Source organism: Psittacula echo (genome assembly GCF_963264785.1).
Source record: "Psittacula echo genome assembly, chromosome: 4".
Taxonomy (NCBI): Eukaryota; Metazoa; Chordata; class Aves; order Psittaciformes; family Psittacidae; genus Psittacula; species Psittacula echo.
In genome coordinates this window covers 40,557,758-40,579,768 of record NC_137738.1, presented here as the reverse complement: position 1 = coordinate 40,579,768, position 22,011 = coordinate 40,557,758, and the positions used below count along the sequence as shown (strand labels likewise).

The following is a 22,011-nucleotide window of genomic DNA, read 5'->3' as shown; positions in this document are numbered from 1 at the left end:
GTCTTTTCCAGATCCCACATACCTAGACTGCAAAAAACAAGCTGCCTGCAGAATGTCCTGACAGAAATGATACAATCTTTACTCAGGGAAAGAGAAGACCTAATCATAGAATCACAGAATCATAGAATAGTTAGGGTTGGAAAGGACCTTAAGATCATCTAGTTCCAACCCACCTGCCATGGGCAGGGACACCCCACACTAAACCATGCCACCCAAGGCCTCATCCAACCTGGCCTTGAACACCGCCAGGGGTGGAGCCTTCACAACCTCCTTGGGCAACCCATTCCAGTGCCCCACCACCCTCTCAGTTAAGAATTTCTTCCTTATATCCAATCTAAACTTCCCCCGTTTAAGTTTGAACCCATTACCCTTTGTCCTGTCACTACAGTCCCTGATGAATAGTCCCTCCCCAGCATCCTTATAGGCCCCCTTCAGATATAGGAAGGCTGCTATGAGGTCTCCACGCAGCCTTCTCTTCTCCAGGCTGAACAGCCCCAACTTTCTCAGCCTGTCTCCATACAGGAGGTGCTCCAGTCCCCTGATCATCCTCGTGGCCCTCCTCTGGACTTGTTCCAGCAGTTCCATGTCCTTTTTATGTTGAGGACACCAGAACTGCACACAATACTCCAAGTGAGGTCTCACGAGAGCAGAGTAGAGGGGCAGGATCACCTCCTTTGACCTGCTGGTCACACTCCCTTTGATGCAGCCCAGGATACGGTTGGCTTTCTGGGCTGCGAGCACACACTGAAGCCGGCTCATGTTCATTTTCTCATCGACCAACACCCCCAGGTCCTTCTCCGCAGGGCTGCTCTAAATCTCTTCTCTGCCCAACCTGTAGCTGTGCCTGGGATTGCTCTGACCCAGGTGCAGGACCTTGCACTTGGCATGGTTAAACTTCATAAGGTTGGCATCAGCCCACCTCACAAGCGTGTCAAGGTCCCTCTGGATGGCATCCCTTCCCTCCGGCGTATCAACCAAACCACACAGCTTGGTGTCATCGGCAAACTTGCTGAGGGCGCACTCAATCCCACTGTCCATGTCACCGACAAAGATGTTGAACAAGACCGGTCCCAACACCGATCCCTGAGGGACACCACTCGTTACTGGTCTCCAGCCGGACATCAAGCCATTGACCACAACTCTTTGCGTGCGGCCATCCAGCCAGTTCTTTATCCACCGAGTGGTCCACCCATCAAATTGATGTCTCTCCAATTTACAGACAAGGATGTCATTGTAACCCACTTCCTGTTACACATTAACAGATTCATTAGCACACGTTTAATTTCCAACAGCAGGCAGCCAGCTGCTGGATTCATAACCCTAGCTGTCCTGTCATTGCTGCTGGATTTCAGCCACAAAGGGACTGTTTTGAAACAAGCTGGCTTGGGCACCAGCAATACTACGGGCTAATTAACCCTGCCAATGTTTCATGACTCACTTGTGTATGTCTTTTACTTAAGGTTGCTCAGTTTTTTGAAAGGTCTATCTAAGAAATCCTATCTGAAGACAATCTTTTTCTTGATTGACTGATAGTAAAGCATACATATCCTAACTGATGTTGCGTCCAAATCCTGGAAAAAAAAATCATCCAGAGATGCAACAGGAATTTGATTTACAAATATGTACCAGCATGTATATTCCTTACAAATAGAACCTTAGAAAATGTTGATGTGGGGTGGTTTTTTTTAGTTCTGATTAGCAGAAAGGAAATCAGCTCAATGTAAAACAGTTTTTTGATGACAAAGTCTATACTCTACTAGAAACGGATTCACAGATGCATAATACTGGCATTTTAGCTTAGTTATTTCAAAGCCCCTAATGTTAATGCAGAAACTCTTCTGAGCATAGATGCCAACACTGCTTTAGTAACAACGTTCCCTTTGGAGCCATGCAAATAAATTTTTCCAAATGAGACAGAGCAGTAAAACATTAAAGCTTCATCACTTAACATACTTAGCAAATACAGTGATCAACAAAGTCTCACCATTCAGCTTCAATGAACAAAATCACCAAACAGTATTAAGCTTAAAGCTAATGTTTATCACACAGGAAACTGAGCTACAATTTTTTTTTTTTTTTTTTTTTTAAGGAAGAATTAGCACTTTGGGTTAGCATTGCTAGAAGCATAGCAGGTGATTGCTGTATTTGTTAGCAGAGGCAGAATGCTATGCTAGACCTACCTGACGTGGCTCCTCTATTATATAAAAATAAACCAACAAAAGGTGGCAACCATTAGACCAGCATCTTTGTTCCAAAGCACAGATTTAGGCAGCAGCAGATTGTAGTTGATAATTGCCCTGTCTTAGTAATAAAGGCTTTCTTTTAGCACATATATTTAATTTTGATAGCAATAATACTGAAAACTAAATCTATCTTCATCCTCAGACACACACACCCCCCAAAAAACCTGCTATTTTCCATTGCAAAAGTTAACAGGTCTTTCAGTGGGAGGGGAAGGAGGTTATAGCAAATAAATGAATTTTAATATGGCTATGGAGGAATACCTGGTTTTCTGAACACCAGTTTCTTTACCTCTAAATTAAGAATAATCACAGCTGTTTAGAAAAAGATCCATTGATTATTGTATATTTTACAGTAGCTCTCTCACAGAACACAACTTTTCAAATCAATGCTATTACTTGGAGAACCAGACATGTTCTTCTCAAGCAGCTGAAAAAGTCCATAACTGCAACAAAATAAAGACCAAGTTTAAATCCTCCCAATATTACCAGTCTGCAGGATGGGCAACCCAGAATATAAAGCTAATATTAAGGAACAAAATCAGGAACAATAAGAACTGAAATAAGTAGTACACACTATGCATGTACTGCATAGTGTGTGCTACTGCATCCACAAAAAGACTAACAGCTGCTCAATGTGGTATGTAAACAGACTTAGCTGCAACTGGATCTTACAAAAGCAGCAGGTCACCTGAAAGTATTCCCAGAAACAAAACCTTTTTAGTCAATAGCTACTTAAATTTCCCCTTCTCAGCCGTCCTCAGTAGTCTTCAAAATAATCAACATCTCAACAGAGTGTACTATATGCCAAAACACCAAATAGCGCAAACACAAATGCACATAAAATTCTTATTAGATTTCAATTTAAAAGCATTTTGCTTATGGAAACAACAGTCCCTGACATATAGCAAAACCATATGTAAAGATCTTCTGTATTAAAAAGTTCCTACCACACTTCTACTTCAGTGGATCTCTTTCAAATATCAAGAAATTTCACAAAGCTTGCTTTCATTGAAATTTGGCATACTGTTTCTCAAACTAAGGTATAGGGGAGCTGGTTTGTATTTTTAATAAAATATCTAATCAAATTGCACTGGGGTATTTTCAAGAGTTATTTCCAGTCTTGGACAGAAAACAAAAACATTTGCTAACATAAAAAATTATCACATCAGTAGGAGATGCTAGAAAGTTAAAATCTGTTAAGGAGACAGAAATTGCTTTTCGGTGACTCAGTGAGAACAACTTTTGCTTTAGTGGGTGACTTTTAATTGTATAATAGAGTTTACTGACAAAATTAATATATACCCGTTTGAGGAAGTGCAGTGCAGTGTCAGAATTCTGACATTGGTCAGACTGCATTTTGGCTTGCCTTCCTCCTGAGCTGTCCATTCTCTACCTGTACATGCAAACATATCTTTACCAACACTACAAGCCCAAATGCCTCAAGCCAAAGCATTAGAATACCCAGCTGCCTCCCTTTTGCCTTTCTCCTGTATGGTGAACAGTTATGGTTTCAACAGTGTTTAATTATAAGTGTAAAACTACTTTTTTCTTTTTAGGTGCAGGTTTAAAGACTGAAGGGAAAGAAGTTGCCTGGGGCAACTCATCAATTATGTCCACTTTGAGAAACAAGTTGGTCCTTGAAGTCACTATTGTGTCTTTTCTTGTTAGCAGCATCTATTATTCATTTTATTCCATTTCTGACCCCTTTCTACCTAATAAAACAGAGATGTTTTTCACCTATTATCTCAAATCAATAGACACAAAAATTAAAGATTTCTGTAATTTCAAAACCTGCACTGAAGGAACCAACATTTTAACAGATTAATAAATAGGATCCAAACAGAATGAATACACACATTGGGTGAGTACAGCAGTTGCTAACTTACTATTTCTTTGCTCTCCTCTTTGCAATTTATTTCTTGGATCCTCTCCAAAATGGACTTCTCTGAAGGTTTAACTGTTGCAGATCCACCACTGAGTAGGGTAGCAATTTGCTCTTTAAAAGACATTAAAGAGCTCTGAGCAGTCCTGGCCTCTTCTCTGCTGCTCTTCAAGCTTCCATCCAGCTCACTAGAAGATTTCTTCAGATTGTGCAATTCCCACTTTGAGGCGTCTAAAGCTTTCTGGTTAGCAGTCAGTTTATCTTGGAGGTTTCTGATCTCCATCTCCAAACTCTGTCTCCCTGTTATAGCACTGTCAAGATCCTAAAATACATGAACGGTTAAACCAGTGTTTAAAAATTTGTTATAACCCCCTGCACAAAAGCAGGGAATAACTCAGAAGCAGGTATTGTAGATAGAGAAATTAGGACCCATGCTGGTCATGTGGATCAGCATCAGGGCTTCATAGGAGAACTCCCACTGAAACTGATGAAAGCCCAAAGCCTACTGTAATTGCACTATAGACTAACCCCTTGCTGTGGCCTGCAAGAATTAATACATGAGTAAAATTTTCAGGTAAACACAAAAGAAGTTTTTATTGTAAAACTACTATCTTATTTTTTCATTCAGATAATATGACTTAGAAAGCAAGTGGTAAACAAGATGTAATGCAAATAAAGCCAAATTACTACAACTCAGAGGAGGTAGGCTAGGCTAGGCTAGGATAGGCTAGGATAGGATTGGATTTTTCAGTTGGAATGAGCCTACAATGATCACCTAGTCCAACTGCCTGACCAATTCAGGGCTGACCTAAAGAACACAAATGAACTCACTGAATATAGTGTTAAGAGCAGAATTAGAGGTGATCTCAGAGACTAGCTTACCTGAATGTGACAAAAACTCCTGAGATTATTTATACACAGAAATGGAGACTGAGAGGCCAAAAAAAAAACAATCATGATGTTAAATACAGCATAAAAGAGGGTGCAAGTGCCTAAATACCAATTTCATCTCAAAGAAGATATCCTTAAATTGTGAAACACTTGGAAAAATTTTCAAAACCAGAATTATTCAGAGCTATGTCATCTTCTGAAGAAAGCAAAATCCCTATCACCATAAGGTTGAATTTGCCTGAGTTGAATAGAAGAAAGTCAGTGAAGAGCTATGTGTCCTCCTACAGAGCCTACAACATGCCAAATCTGCTGGTCAGCTGGACTGTCAGTGTGCAGAAGCACAACTGGGGAAGGACTAATGTGATGGTGTCTCTACCTAGTATCGTTGTAAGTTGATGGGTATTTTAAGTCAGTTTCTTGCATTTCAGAAGTAACACACTCAAAGACAATATTGTCCTCAGCAGGAAAACACCTGACACCCATGATCCTCTTTTCCTAAGCCCAGAGGTTTTAAAACCTTCTGATGAATCAAGACTCAGTTTGGAAAGAAAAAAAAAATAGCCAGCACATATATATCTACATCAGTTGTATATGAAATAATGACCAAACAGGGCAGAGCAGACAAACAGAACTGTGTATCCTAGCACATGACACAAAAGCAAATGATGGTAGAAAATTTAAAGAAAAATAACTCAACTAAACATAAAAAAAAAAATCTCACATTCAGTCAACTTGTGAACTTCATTCCTTTCCCCACAAAGCCAATATTAAGAGTGTTTACACATTCATGTGCAAGAATAAAATTTGTGGTGAAAACAACTAATATTACAGCAAAGACTGTCTTCATTCCTCAGGCTATTACCTAATTGTTAGGAACAAATGGGAAAGAACATTACCTCACACAAGACACAAAATTATGCCAGAGAAGCTCATATTTATAAACAGCGATTGAATTTCTCTGAAAGTTTCAGTTGTTTAGCAGTGGCTCAGTAAGTGGATTGATAACAAATAAGATTGAGTACACTGGAGTTAAAGAATTGTTCCCAGCGCAATTGTGAATATGGTGACCAGTCAAGGAGCTCTCAGGGTCTACATGTGTTTGCTGTGTAGCATAGGGGATCATTTTTATTGATGGCATATGTGGCAATCAAGCAGTGAATCTCGGAGTATTTATGTAGATCAACAGTGAGGGTGGACAAAAAAAGGAGTTTGGGTGGTACCCTTGGAAATGAAATATAAATATACGATACTAAAAATACTACATTTTTTAAATAGCTTCAAAAAGACAAACATGCAAACACATAAATGAAAACAAACCAAAACAAACCCTGCCATTTAGGAAATTATTTGTTACTAACCCTTTCTAAAGTAATTGTAGAACTCTCTTGGAAACAAATTTTGGCATGATTCCTTGCCATTTTCTCCTTTTTAATTCTAAACAGGTCCTATTAAGAGCAATTTCCCACCTGTCCTCAGAATTACATTATGGTAATTACAGCAAAGAATAAAGAGTCATTTATTCCAATTATAGTTTTCAGCAGTGTGTATTTTTCCCTTCAGAAAGGCAGTGCAAAAGTAGTTGCAAGTACCAGGAAGTTTACCTAATTATACAACCTTGTTTCAAATTATGAACATCTGCAAACAAACACAATTGAATCAAAAGATCGAGGTATAAAATAAGGAACTGCAAGCTTGCTGTTGCCCAATCATTAAACAAAACAAAACAAAACAAAACAAAACAAAAAAAAGGCAATTTACAGAACTAAAAGCTATAAAACTGAAAACATTAGAATTCTGAATAATCTTTGAAATCTTTCTTGAATCGAGAGCATTTATTCTGGCTAGCTTCAAAGAGCTACACCCGCATCATTGAACAGTTCCCAGAAATTTAGAGACTGTGACATGTAAAGATGGTATCCCAACAAGAAGCAAACCCCTAAGAGCCTAAGTGATCAGTGCAGGCAAATAAACAACTTCCACCACAGAAGACTGAGAGGGTGAAACCATGACAGTGCATGTTTTCTCCTTGATTCCTCAACATTTATGGTAAAAGTCCCATGGCTCTGAATTATATGAAGGTTTTGGTATGCATCTTGTATGATCACCTGCTGGCACCCTCCCTGCTCTAGACTAGAGAAGATGTAAAAGTAACCAGAACATTACACAGGATGTTGGCAAGGCCTCCTTCATGAGAAATTATGTGTTCAATATTAGGTCAGCTATGTTAACAGAAAATGTGTTTAAGCTGTAACAGGTGGGGAAAATTACTTCTGTCTTTTAAGCAGAGAGGAGTCTTTTATAAGGGATGGCTAAGAGAGCTACATTTAACACTGCAAAACAAAATGAGAGAGATGATCACATTAAGGATGCAAGCAAACAAAAGAGAGGAAAAAAGAAGGGATAAGGTCTTTTATATAATAATACATAGAATCATAGAATGGTTTGGCTTGGAAGGGACATTAAAGATCATCTAGTTCCAACCCCCTTGCCATGGGCAGGGACATCTTCCAATAGACCAGGTTGCTCAAAGCCCCATCCAGCCTGGCCTTGAACACTGCCAGGGATGGAGTATCCGCAACTTCTCTTAGGCAAACTGTTCCAGTGTCTCGCCATCCTCATAGGGAAGAATTTTTTACTAATATCTAATCTAAATCTGCTTTCTTTTAGGTTAAAGCCATTCCCCCTTATCCCATCCCTACATGCCCTTGTAAAAAGTCCCTCTCCAGACTTCTTGTAGGCTCCCTTTAGGTACCAGGAGGCTGCTCTAAGGTCTCCCTGGAGCCTTCTCCAGGCTGAACAAGCCCAGCTCTCTCAGCCTGTCTCCATAGCAGAGGCACTCCAGCCCTCTGATCATCTGCGGCCCTCCTCTGCACTCTCTCCAGCAGGTCTAGGTCCCACTTATGCTGGGGGCCCCAGAGCTGGATGCAGTACTCCAGGTGGGGTCTCACGAGAGCAGAGTAGAAGAGGAAAATCACCTCCCTTGACTTGCTGGACACGCTTCTTTCGATGCAGCCCAGGATACAGTTAGCTTTCTGGGCTGCGAGTGCATATGCTGAGTCATGTTGAGCTTCTCCTCAACCAGAAATAGTGTGTCTGTTCAGAACTAGAGAAGTGATTGTCCTCCTGTGCTCAGTACTGGTGAGGCTGCACCTCAAATACTATGTTGTTTTGGGCCCCTCACTACAAGACACTGAGGTGCTGGAACACATCCAAAGAAGAGTAATGAAGTGGTGAAGGGTCTTGAGCACAAGTCTTATGAGGAGTAGCTGGGGAAACTGGGTTATTTAGCCTGGAGAAAAGGAGACTCAGGGGAGATCTTGTCACTCTCTACTACTTGTCACTCCTTGAAAGGAGGTTGTGGTGAGGTGGGGATCAGTATCTTCTCCAAGTAATAAGCAATAATAAGAAGAAATGGCCTCAAGTCGCACCTCAAGAGGTTTAGACTGGCTATTAGGAAAAATGTCTTCACCAAAAAAAGAGTTAACAAGCACTGGAACAGGCTGCCTAGGGAAGTGGTTGAATCATCATTTCTGGAGGTATTTAAAAGAAAGAGGTGTAGATGTGGTACTTAGGGACATGGTTTAGTGGTGGACTTGGCAGTTAAAGGTTGGAATTAATGATCTTAAAGGTCTTTTCCAACCTAATGACTCTATGATTCTATTAATACTGGCACCTCAATCAGCATCAGGGCCTCGATATACTAAGCCAATTACACATAGATATACAAAAACCCCACATTACATTTACAGTAATAATAAAATATAAAAAATCTTCCAGAAGAATTCTTATACCAGCCACATCTCCAGTTACCTTGTGTTCTATCACAAGGACTGCAAATCAGTTTGCTCTTATCTCTTGTCTTCTCTGATGATTCAACCTGGAAATATTTGTGATGCCTGCTGGGGCCTGTCCCTAATGTATTTTCTTACTGACACCTTAGAACTGAAAAAAAAGAAAAGTTCTGAGAAACTCATTATCTGCTGGGACAAGAAAAACCTCAAATCATTTGGTTGCATCTCCTACAATCAAAGTATTTGGGTATATTCAAAATGTAGGCATGATTTTCAAGTTTAATCAATTTCCTTAAATAATTTTATATTTTAATTAACTGTTTTCATACAATCGATTTTAATCAATTTATACTTACTTGATGCTACTTAAATGCATTTTATTCATAACACAATTTAATACAAGTCAGTACTGAATACTGAAGAGTATTTTCTTGTTGAATTTTGCATCACTAGTACATGCAGATATATTTGTATTAATTAAAATTTCTTAATTATATTTCAAATATGTTCTTTAAAGACATTGCATGGTGTATACCTTTGCAAAACAGATTTTTAAATTAACACAAAAAACATTTAAAGAGGGAATCACAAATATTTCCAGGCTGAATCATCAGCAAAGACATGAAACAGAACAAGCCAGTTTACTAGTTTTGTGGTTCATCAATGGCAATGCTGTACAAAAGGCAGATTCATCTGGTAGAAAAATATATACATCTTCTTCTATACCTTCAATAAATACCATATAGGAATACTAGAAAGAAACTTGGCTAGAGCAAATAAATACGTTTTTTAAGGACCTGATTTCCCAAAGGTAGCAGGGAACGTTTTTGGTGGCTGAGGCTTGCTGAAGAAGACTGACAGAACAGTGTGATGGCCTCTACACACTTAAAGAATGTTATAATTCTGTAATTATGATTATCATAGTAATCACTGTCTGGACATACAGAAAGAAAGAACAGGTATTCTGATTCTCAGCCTAGAAAACTGAGCAGCATTATTTTACACCAAACGCAAATTTGATACCCAGCGCTGCCAGAATAAAGGTATGCAAAATATTTGCAGAATTCCAGGAGCAAGCTCTTGCAACATTTGGTCAGAAAGCTGAGAAGTTCAGAATTCTAAAAGAAAACATATTACAATGAAACAGCTTGGTGGCTTGCTTTTGATAATTATATTAGTTTTGAGACTGTATTGGTTTCTGTTCTTTGCTGTTTGTTACTGTGATGTAGTGAGGCTGAGAGGGGAACAGGTAAAACTATCATTCATTTCCCAATGTTCTTCAAATGAAAACCAGCCAGCTGCAACAAATACTCAAGCATCAAATACACTAAAGGACACTGTGAATTACCCTCACTTACTAATCTTAAAACATAACCAATTGGCTTTCATTTTCTTCATCGAGAATTTCAGAATCTACAGTCTGTTTAAGAGACCATTAGACAGCTGCCTCCACCTTAGACATAAAGAAAGGCATGTGGTCAAGAAAGAGAGTTCACAGAAATCCTAAGGAGCAGGAGTGAAGAGCTATCTGGCCAGAAAAAATGATTCAGAGAGGTGGCAGGGAACAGTGTGGTGACTGAGGCTTGCTGGAGAAGGCTGACAGGATGGTATGATGGCCTTTATACTTAGGAAGAATTTTGAGAGAAAACTGGGGAAACAGTCTGACATCTCAATCTGTAATACAGAAAATGGCCAACATGTTTGTCCCTGGAAGCTTCAGGCAAATGCAGGCAAGAGTCACTTGTACTCGATCTGTGCTGGCTAAACTCTGCTACGGGCAATTCCATTAATTAAAGCTCAGAAAACAGTCCAGAAACACACCTCTGCAACTGTTTCTTCTGGTACAGGAATAGTATGGATCTCTGCTTTTTACTTTCACAGGTGAACATGTCACAACAGTTCATGTGCTAAAACTGTGCAGCAAAGTATACAACGAAGTCAAACCGACTTTATACCACTGATGCCTTTTCTGTAACGTAATAATAAATCCATCAGGGTAACAGGGGATGCCATATATCCTCTTTTACATATGTGGAATTAAAGCATTTTTTGTTTTTTACTTACTTTTACAATACTGAATTTCTTAATATGCTTCTATGAATACAAAATCTTCACAAGAGATTTACTCAGTATCTGTAAATTTAAGTAGCTGAAACAGCAACAGAGAAATCTACAGCCTCTAGATAGGCACTGATGGTACACACTTCATTTGAAAGGCAGTACTAATAATTTAGTATGACATTTCTGTAAAATGTGTTAAATAAATTATGTATTTGGCATATGCACAACAATGATAGGAAAATATTTCCATAAAACTAGCTCAACTTTGGAAATGTTTTGGCAGTCAGAGCAAACTTGCAAAACAAGTCACAGTTGAAGCTCTCATCTTGGTTTAAAATGTCTCCTGATTCCAGCTTAATTCGTGAGCAAAATACTCTCTGTTCTTACTCACACACCTGTGTATGAGAAGAAAATGTTCTCAAAAATGACTTGTTTAACTTTTTGGTGCAGGTTCTCACTTAGTCCCCTTTGAATCTGAGAAATTTTTGCACAGCTTGGTAAGAAGTAGTTTCAGCAGTAAGTAAAATTTATGACCCTTGTGGTACTTAACATTTATCTTCTCCACAACAAATTCTTTCTTCTCCAGAGCACACTCTCAGCTATTCCTCACCTCCTAAGTATTTTGCCTACAACCAAATCAGAACACTGCATCCCAAGTGTATGGTGGTGGTGGTGATCTGTTCAGGACAAAAGTAATGTTAGGGGTGTGGGGAAAATGTTGCATTACATTTGAAAACTTATTTGCACAAGGTTGTCTTTACATAAAAAAATTCTACAAACTCAGTCACACACAACTCAGCTACATATTTGGCAGTCTACGTTTCTTATTTTCTTAAAGTTCTGGCCATCAGATTTAACCACCCTGGCTCTAGTACCTGTGGGAAATTTTCATTATGTTTTTATTAAACTGCTCACTTCCCACAGTTATCAGTCAAAGTACAAAGTTATAAGGAAAACTGCAACAGAACATTTTTCATCCTTCCTTTGCAATATACAAAACATAAAAATAAACAAGCATTCCTGGAGCAATTAAATCCTTAAATCATATCCTTTTTCTTTCCAAATCATACCTAGGTGAATTTGGTGAATACTTGACATACAACTTAACTTAGAAATCTAATTTCAGCATCATTCTTGCTGCACGGATTTCCTCTATGGATTCCCCACAGAAAAACGGTGCTTACCTGCAAGAACCATGCTACTGCCTGCAACATTTTGGGTACAAGCCAACTGAGTATTTACAGTCTGAAATACAACTTCATAATAATGAAAAGATAATCTAGGGTGTCTGGAAGCCAAGACACTTTACTTCCAGTTCCTTAAGAGAAAGAATAAAATTGTGTCCTATCAATTCCTTTCAATTTGTCATTAGAATTTTTTTAGAGAAATTGAATGACAGAATCCTCAGAAAACTTGAAATATCACATAAATATATTTAAAAGAGCATATTTCCATTGTTCCAAGCTCATGACTCAGATATACTCACTCATTAATTCCATAAACATGTGTTTATTTACATGTTTGTGCAAGCACAGAAAAGGTTACAGTAATACGAAGGAAGCAAAAATAGAAATCTGCAAGCATTGTCGGATGATATCAAGTCTACAACAGATCTATTTTACACAATGTCATTGCTTAATCTCCATATATTTTGAAGCTTTAAGAAAGTTGAGAATAATCTTTGAAAAGTGTCCTTTTTAGGAAAGACCCTAATCACCAGAAGTCTCTCAGAGGCTTTTTTTCTCATACAACCCTTACTGAAAATTAATTTGAAATTTTGAGGAAACATTTGAGAACCAAACATACACATCATGCAATTATGTACCTTACTAAGTTTTTCTATGTCTTGATAGCATCCTGCTGCCTTTTTCTGTTCGTTAGTCACTTCTGAAACAAGCCTCATGATAGTTTCTCTACTAGCTTTGGACTCCATCTCATGGACGTTGATAGCTTCTTGAAGAGCAGCAACCTGGTCTTTTAGGGTCAGATTTTCTTTACATATTTCAGAGACCTAGAGAAATAATTCAAATATTAGTAAGTTTTTTACACACCTAAAACTACGTATATTCATCCCAGTACACATGCACCTAATCATCCCAATAAAGGCATGGTGTTACTGATGACCCCTAGGTCAGATTTATAATTGCGCTCTATTATTCCTTTCTAAAAAGAGTAGAAAGACATTTAAAAAGAGAAATATATTCCCACCAGAAACCCACAACTTAGTGTAATGTAGTTCATATTTACTCCCACACAACCTGCATGATCTATTAAACAGGTGGAAAGTTACTGTCATTACATATCTGCACTTGACATGAAGCAGATCAGAAAATGAACAGATCATGTAGCTAACCTCATGCGAAAAGCAGACTGTTTCAGTTTGCATTGTTAAGATTTATGCCTCTCATTTGGAATGAGGAGCTGAAAGCTGCATTTTTATGCTTGGAACTTTTTAGGCATGGGGAGATTTCAGTTAGTAACAACTATCTCATAAGCATATTCAAGGACAGGGCCAAATACCTGGTGGGTTGCTGTTCTAAGCAGCTGACCTCTTGGAGAAAGGAGTAATTTCCAGGAGGATTCTAGGGCTGTTTTGATACATTACACTATTTCTAAGTGGAATAAATTAATGTGGGCACTTCATAGAGTGCATAAGGTACAAAATGTACCCTGACTCCTACTGGCAAGATGTTTGTTAAGACTGACAGATCAATTCAGTCTTAAACAAAACCATGATGTGTAAAAAATAGAAGTGCCATGACCCCCAAAAAAAGAGTGGCTAAGGTTTCCTAATGCACAGTTTTCAGCACAAATTATATTTCCCAACTAGATTTATTACTATATTATTAAAACAAGACATCAACATATACTTTTCTCTTTTAAACTTCAGTTATTTCCTTAACTTAAAGCATGTAAGAGTTACACCTTACAAACATTTTGGCTTCTAATGACAACTAGGCAAGTTTTATTACAGCATCTAATACAATTTCAATGTGCCTGTAATATTATAAGGGCAAGTACTCAAAGAAATAGCTATGATATGTACTTGGAAAATCTTCATATATTAAGGAATTCCTTATAGACAGAACTCTTATAATAATATGAATATAATAAAACAGAATTTCTAAAAATATCTGGTATGCTTTCAAATGCAGAAAACTAGGGACAGCAAAGACTAGCAGAACATGAGGGGGGAAAAAAGCATAAAATTAGGATAAATTGCCCTTCAGCAGCATTGATAAATGTTAAAAGAGCATACAAATAATTTTCCATTCCTTTCCAGAAGCTTAGGTTTTGGAACTTCAGAAGTATTCTGAAGATAGATAACTAATAAAGTTTTATTATTAAGTCTCAAAACCACCACACAGTAATTTACAGCTTTTTGTTACAGGGCACAATTAAAATTGTTTTAGGACATGCCATTTCAGATGTTTCTATTTATGGTATGTTGGCTTGAGACAAGTATTAAGATTTAGTGGTGTCAGTTTGCACATCACCTAGTGACTCCCAGTGTTAATGTTTTCAGGAAAGCTTTCAAACAAGTATCTAACCAGGGCTGTACTTGGAAACTACAGGCTGATAAAATATTTATACAAATAAGAGCAGACTGAGTTCATTGAGGTCTGTTAGCATTCAGCACCTTTGAAAATCAGCCCAATGTGAAAAAAAGATCTGCCTTAAATGATAGCATTGTCTGCAGATCATTATTTAATACAAAGATTCCTGGTTTTATCACTTTATTTCTCTGACAAGCAAATATTCTTCTATTAAATTGCTATACTGAAACCCTTGCCTACACATAATCACCTTTGACATTAAATGTTCCTGCGGTTTCTCTTTTCGTTTGATGTCTGTGTCCAATAATCCAGAAAGCTCTGTAAGAAGCTCTTCATACTTTCTGCTGATTTTAGAAGCTTGAGTCATGCTTTCTTCACACTCTTTCAAATATTTACTGGACAGAAAAAAAAAATACAGACATCCATATGAGTGTTCTCTGAAACAAAATTCCAGGCAAAGACATTATCCCAAGTTTATTTCTAGCTTCTGCATACCACAAAATGAGTTTTAAAAGTTGAATATAATTCTCTATATCTGTTATTTAAAGACATATAGCTTTATTTGTTACCTTACGTGCAAACATTTCTTCATTTTGGATTTTGATTAACATTTTAAAGAATCTTCTGTGATCCCAACCTAATACTCAGCATAGGATTTCAATAAAACACAAGAACCAGGAGACATCAATAAATAGTGCCTTCAATATACTAGAAATGGGGGCTACAAGCGAAAGCTTAGGAAAAAGTAAGGGAGAAAAGAGTGATCAAATTATAATAAAAACATGCTAACAGCACTTCTCATCCCCTCTCTAAAGAAGCTGATAGTGCTGATCAACAAACTCTGGGGAAGAGGAAGACCCTCTAACTACACTAATGGAATTGTAGGACATCCAGAGTATCTGCTAAGGGAAGTTTACCAGCAGAAGCAAACAGAGATGAGGGAGACTATTTCACTGTACATACAAACTTCTGCAGCGTAACACTGCTCATGAAAGGGATGGATCAAAACAGAAAATATCAAGGCACTACTACAAAAGTATGAAGAAAAGGCAGCTCTTTGTCATCAATTTCATCACTCTTTAAGAGTTGCCTATCGTGGGGATACACATCCTACGTGAAATATGTTATCATCCTTAACCGCAGGTGTCAGGTTATAGAGGCTCTGTAAGAATGAAAAACCAAACAACAGAGCAGTCAGTTTAACTCATTGGTAAAATATGATTACATCCCTCCTGTTACCAAAGACAAGCCCAGCAAACAAGCATAGCCACAGTCTGCATGAGTAGCAAACATATAAATTAAAATCTTGCTCATGATGCTGAAACACTGAGCATCACTTCAAGATGCACCAGGAGAGGTTTAGACTGGATGTTAGGAAAAATTTCTTCACTGAAAGGGTAATCAGGCATTGGAACAGGCTGCCTAAGGAAGTGGTGAGATCGCTATCCCTGGAAGTGTTCAAACACCATGTAGATGAGGCCCTCATTGACATGGTTTAGTGGTGGACTTGACAATCTTGGGGTAAAGGTTGGATTGATGATATTAAAGGTCTTTTCCAATGTAGTCGACTCTATGATTCTCTGATTCTGAAAAACTACAAAGAAACAGATAAACAAAAAAAGCCAAACAAAGCTCAAAGTGACTATTAAGATAATCCAGATATCAACTCCAATACCTCTCAGATAACACCCATGAGAGAGGTAATCAGTGGTAGAGTGCAAAAGACAGAACTACTGAGCTTCTAGTTGAGAAACAAGCTACTTTCTAAAGCAAGTTCTTCACAAAGATTTGGCCACTAGAATAAAAAGAGATGTGAGATATCACCAAACACATGAAGCAAATATTTCATTGAAACTCATCTGCTTATCAAGAACATAGCATTATTGTCGGTTTTCAAGGTGGGTATGCTTGACATTTCTGTACTAATTCTTTTCCATTTCTGATTTTTAACTCTCTAGGTTGGCAACCAAACAGGCAACAGAGCATCACTCCATAATCAAAAAGACGCATGAGACTCCTACAAAAATGCACATTGAGTGTATACATAGTACTTTAAATAGTTATAGAACAGTGAGCAAAAGAGATGGTCCATGAAAAAATTTAAGATATTGCCTTAGGAGGGAGATCAGCACAATTGTTGCCAATGCTGCCAAGTGGAGGAAGGTGAAATAATAACAGAGAGGAATGGAAAACATCAATTACTGCTCTTGACAGGACAAAGATAGTTCCATGTGCTGCTGCACAGCACACATGGTGAGCCAAAAGAACTCTGCCTTCTGTGGCAGGCACTGGCCCTCAGAAAACAAGAGCCTCACAGCTTTCTCACCTCTGAGCACCTTCCTGTCTTATGTAGTCCCAGCCAAACTAAGCTGTGACATGCCACTTAACTGCTGTCCTGAGGAGTGGCATGTAAGAAGTGAAAAGCTATAAGGTTCCAAGCACACCCAACATGCATGACTGTATGTTAGAATATTGTACATGATTGACCACCAACCCTGCAAGCTGTCATGTGGCTCTGAAAAACTGAGGCACACCACACACAGAACCATGCCTGCTTCTAAAAATAAACAATCTGAAGTACAAAGGACATACTTGACAATTCTACAAATAACCTAATTATCTCCAGTAGGGCCATAAAGATGTGAGCACCTAGAAAATAGGGAATCGGGTACAAAAAAGTAAAAGGCAGGTCTTTCACAGTTTTGCTAGCTCTTCAGAACTAATGAGCACAGACAAAGGGAGGAAAGGAAGAAAAAAAGAAAAAGCTTTTCACAGTTCAGGCTCTAAAAATACCTTGGCAATAGACCTGTTGAGTAAGAAAGCACCATTTTCAACGGGAGAGGTATACCTCCTGGAAACCAATCACAGAATTCATCAAACATTTTTTTTGCTATGTGTCTAGGTATAGGATGCAAACGTGCATTTCATGCCTACTGGCTTGCTCTTCCCTCTTATTAATGGTTTTCAGTGAAAATCTTTCTTGAATACCTAATCAGGACAAGGCATGTGCCATGTACTACTAAGTTTGCCAGACCAAGCGACTAAAGCCCATTAAGTCATACATTGATTAGCATTAAGTGGCACATGTAACCATTAGCTGATGACGAGAAAAACCTTTGAAAGCATACACTGTGGATTTACCGCCAGTGCAACGTGTTTGTTCCTTCCAACAGAGTGGATTCACCCTCACTTTCCCTTTTGCCAGCACTCTTTGCCAGGTGCACAGTGAATTGACCTGGGATTTGTAGAGCTGGAAATTAAGCTATTTATTTTACTCCAAGAAGTAGCACTTTAAAGAATCTTAACCATATGTCAGAGACTGTGCTATTGTCTATGTTGCTAGGATGCATAATACACTTCTTTGCTTAACTGTCTCCTCACTTATATTTGGGTCATACCTAAAATCTTTGGTGATCAACATCATTACTCTCCATGCAGGGCTTTTGTCAAATCAGCTGGTAATAGACAAGTGCACTGCAATGGATTTCTCTAGATTTTAAAATAACTTAATTATCCACTTCTAATGTACAAAGCCTGGAAGAGCTGTGTGGAGTACTGAGTTGGGAAATGCAGACATCTGGTAAACACTCACCTTGCTGTTAAATAGACAGTATATAGAGAGAAATGGATATTAGCCTTGTAATGGTGGAAAAAATCCATTATAGAAGTCTACAAGGTGTCAATATAATATGACTGACACTGATTTTGAAATTTTAGAGCTCAGAATATTTTTATACCACTCAGTTTTCTTTGATAGCGTTGCTATCAGTCTCCATCCCACAGACCTGAAATATTAGTATTTATGCAGAACTGACGTATCAGTGCTCTGACACACTATGCTAACAACAGCATAGTTAAGGATACTATCTTTTAATAAAAGTTTTATGCAACCAGTATACACGTTTAAAAAAATAAAAAATGCACACAATGTCCAGAAGTAAGTAGAAGGCAGAGAAAGCTAACATTACTGAAAGCTGCACAGCCATTAAACAAACATTAACATGCTTCCTTCAGGATGCTAACAACTAGGAATTACACCACGTTTTCTTTATTACTCTGCTTCTAATGGACAGGTTTACATTAAGGAAGAAATACACTTGACACTGTTCTGGTTCCAGCTGTGACGCAGAAGACAGGGGAAATAGACCACAGCGATGCAGCAGCACAGTCACTCACCACTGCACAACCCACGCAGCATGTCAAGTGACAAGTAAACATCTGCAAAAGATGCCATATGATAAAGTTGGACCAGGGCACTACACAATATTTCCAGGTACTGCTCATCATGAGTGTGCTATGAAAGGCACAAGGTTTGCCTCAACGCAAAACCCCATTTGTGGGCTAACAACTCAAACCAAAATTCAAGTTCCAATATCTTCCACACTTTCAGGTACAATGGTTGTGCAAGACATTTCAGACCTGCAATAAAGCTTGTCCACCAACATATTTTTCTGTCCTGACAACAGCACCATTCTGTCATCCCAAACAAAAATTGTTTCTTATCTCACATGAATCTTACTTAAGTTTGGCATTTTCCTCATGAAGCTCCTCCTTCAGCTCCAAGTTTTCCTTTAATGCCACCTGAGCTTTCAGCTCAGCCTGGTTTTTAGAACTGGCAAGCACATACACTTCTTCTTCCATCTCCTGAATTCGGGCTTGCAAAGACAGGAGGCGAGACATCTGTCTAGCATTGTTTTCCTTGTAGCTTTCAGCTTCAGACTTCAGCTCTTGAAAAGAGGCTTCTTTAGAGACCATTCTGGACCTGAGTTTAAGAAGCTACAGATAGAAGAGAAGAAATTTCATTAAAAAAAGAAAGAAAGAAGAATTTTGTCCAGGTTGAAATATGTGACTGAACTACAAGCTTAATAGTATGACAAGAAGCACATTTTGGACCAAAAGACTCAGAGTCTTCTCTCACTACAGGATTGAGCAGAGGTACGCAACTTTATTTTCATATACCTAGGAAAAAAGCAATAGGAGAGGTTTGTATAAGCAAGTGCTGCTGTTGTGTAATACAATTTTTCAAGGTAATCTCTTGCAGATAGATTTATTTACAAATTCAAAATTTAAAACAGTCCACCTTAACTCACTTCCCTTATGCACCTACATTAGATATTGACACCACTATTCCCTCTTTTCTGCCTGCCTCCTCCCAGTTCTGGTGCATAGTTCCACAGACAATCTATACCTGGAGGGAGCTGAAACAGCACAGTATGCTGTTGTATGAGGATGGAGCCTATTGATGACTTGCAGTATATTCAAACAAATTTTTGGAGATCTGTGCTGTAGACACATGGTAGGCTTATCTTTGGCACATGGTTATTTTTTGATCTAATATCCAAACAAACGCAGCTGGATTTACACAGAAACAGCAAGAGAGCCTTTTAAGGAAGGACATTACCACCAAATGTCAAGGACCTCTTGCAGAGGTGATGCTTGAACTTCCCAACAGTTTGTGGAGTTTCTTTACTTTCCTCTATCTCTTTCAGCTAAAAATACCATTTTTTCTGCCTTATTTCTGCTATAAGCTTTTCTAAAAGACTGAGCTTGAGGCAGACGCACTAGGGACACAAAATTTCAGTGTGTTTTATTTTGCTTAAAGGAACAAGTCATTTAAAATGGATTTTTTTCTGTCATAAGAAGTGTTAATGCATGTTTCAGCTTTCCTGAATGCTTAATCTGATTGCAGATAAAAGCAGCAAGATGCAATACAAAGCATTAATCTCCCACTACATAAAATTTATAGACAAATAATTAAGCCACATTAACTGTTCTTTATGACGTGTGCTAGGGCTTTTAACTCATGGCAAATATTTAAAGGCAATAAACATTTAAGATATTAAGTTGCAATTCAGGATGTCAGGAAATTCATGGCTCTGCCAGAGGCTTCCAGTGTGACCAAACCAAAGATACTTAGAGAAATTCCAGGAAGCCAGTGAGCCAAGTTCCTCGGAAAAGAGAATTACTACTCCTCCTGCTCCCAGCCCACATGCCTGTCCTCTCCCTCACACCAGCTCTGATATTTGTCTGACTCCTTCACAAACAACTTAACGAACACAGCTGACAGAAAAGGATTCATTTTCTACTGAGAAAGAAGAGGAAGGGGAGCTGGCTATGCCACAGGGAAAAGGATAGCACCAAGGAGTCAGGCAGAAGGACCACTCTTGCAGCAGCAACATAGTCTCCAAAAAGCTTCACCTGCAAGCATTGGTTTGAGAGACACTTTGGAGCTGACATAAAGAAGCACTGACTTCAAGAAAAGCAGCTCTGCCTTTTCCCAGGCTGATAGGCTTTGTTTCTATACTTCACCCTCTTTGTGCTAGCAGAGGTATTTACATGACTATAAGGTGAAATAAGACTGAGAAACTGGTCTGGGTAAAAAACAACTCATAAGGAAAACTTTATTTTTCAGTTGCATCAGTTCCTCAACAAAACAGTGCACTGTAAAACTACACATATCTGTGCCAGCACTAGGAATGGGGCAGTGTAGGGAAGGAAATGAGCAGCTAAAGGAACAAAAGGATTGCTTTGCTTGGCAGCTGGACCAAGCTATGTTAGCTTAAAGTGTTCATAACCTTAAAATTTCTCTGTGGTTCCACTCCCCATCTGCAAAATGTGATATTTTTTCCTCTGTCCATTGTCCCTGTGGTCAGTTCCAACTGCAGAAAAAGCAAGACTAATCCCATATCATGAGTTTTACAGAGCACTCAGCAGAACAAGGCTCTGACCTCAGCTGGGTCACAAAGGTCTTTATTAACAAGAGCATGAAGCTGCTTTCTTAACTATCCTTTTGCTTTTGCAAGCACAGTGCTGGAAGAATCTATAAATCAATCAGTCATGCTGGCAAAAAAGCCATTTAGCATTTCCAGTAATACATTCTTTCTATGAGAACACAAGATTCTGTGTGGCTTTATAAAATTGAAATTTAAAGTACTGGGCCTGTATAACCATTAAATGGAGGGGAACTCTGCAGTAATTTCAGGTTCAACTGGTCAAATTCAAGCTCAGCCAATGGACACTTATCCTTATAGTCCTGGCTGAATACTGTAGCAGGAATTCATTCTCCTACAATATTACATGTTCTTGCTGTTTCCCATATTCAGTTACCCAAAATTAAAGAAATTTTGTTTCATTGATAGGGCCTTTTTTAATTTTGAATATGAACTCATAATCATTCATTAACACAGAAGCCAGGAGAGTGAAAATCACACCGAAATTCTAAGAAGAATGTTATGAGAAACAAGAAATAAAAACCTTTGTTTGTTTATGAGAAACAAGACATTGTTTCTCATAAACAAACAAAGGTTTTTATTTTATTCTTTGCAGAAAGTGACCATAAAGAATCCTCAGGTTTGGAGAAAAATTTGGAAGTATTTTTAAATGTACCTCTGACTGGGCACAATCATACTTCACTGAAAGTGCTGCAAGTTCACTTTGAGCAGTTTCAGCTGCAGCTCGATAATGATTCATCTGCTCTCCAGTGACAGGAATATCCAATAGAATGTGATCATGAGATTCCTGGGAAGGCAGCATGAAAACAAAACCATTAGACATTGTATTTTTTTTTGAACATTTTTCCATCAGTG

General features: G+C 38.3%; 1 protein-coding gene across 1 annotated transcript in view; it reads right to left on the bottom strand.

Moving 5' to 3' along the window:
• CCDC170 (coiled-coil domain containing 170) overlaps window positions 1-22,011 on the bottom strand; it is a gene marked incomplete at both ends in the record, with an annotated part of 36,494 nt that overhangs the window by 11,157 nt on the left and 3,326 nt on the right. Inside the window, 5 exons of the mRNA XM_080616970.1 lie at window positions 4,130-4,447; window positions 12,694-12,879; window positions 14,676-14,820; window positions 18,945-19,201; window positions 21,812-21,943. Coding sequence (XP_080473096.1) covers window positions 4,130-4,447; window positions 12,694-12,879; window positions 14,676-14,820; window positions 18,945-19,201; window positions 21,812-21,943 — 1,038 coding nt within the window. The remainder of the gene's footprint in view (window positions 1-4,129; window positions 4,448-12,693; window positions 12,880-14,675; window positions 14,821-18,944; window positions 19,202-21,811; window positions 21,944-22,011) is intronic.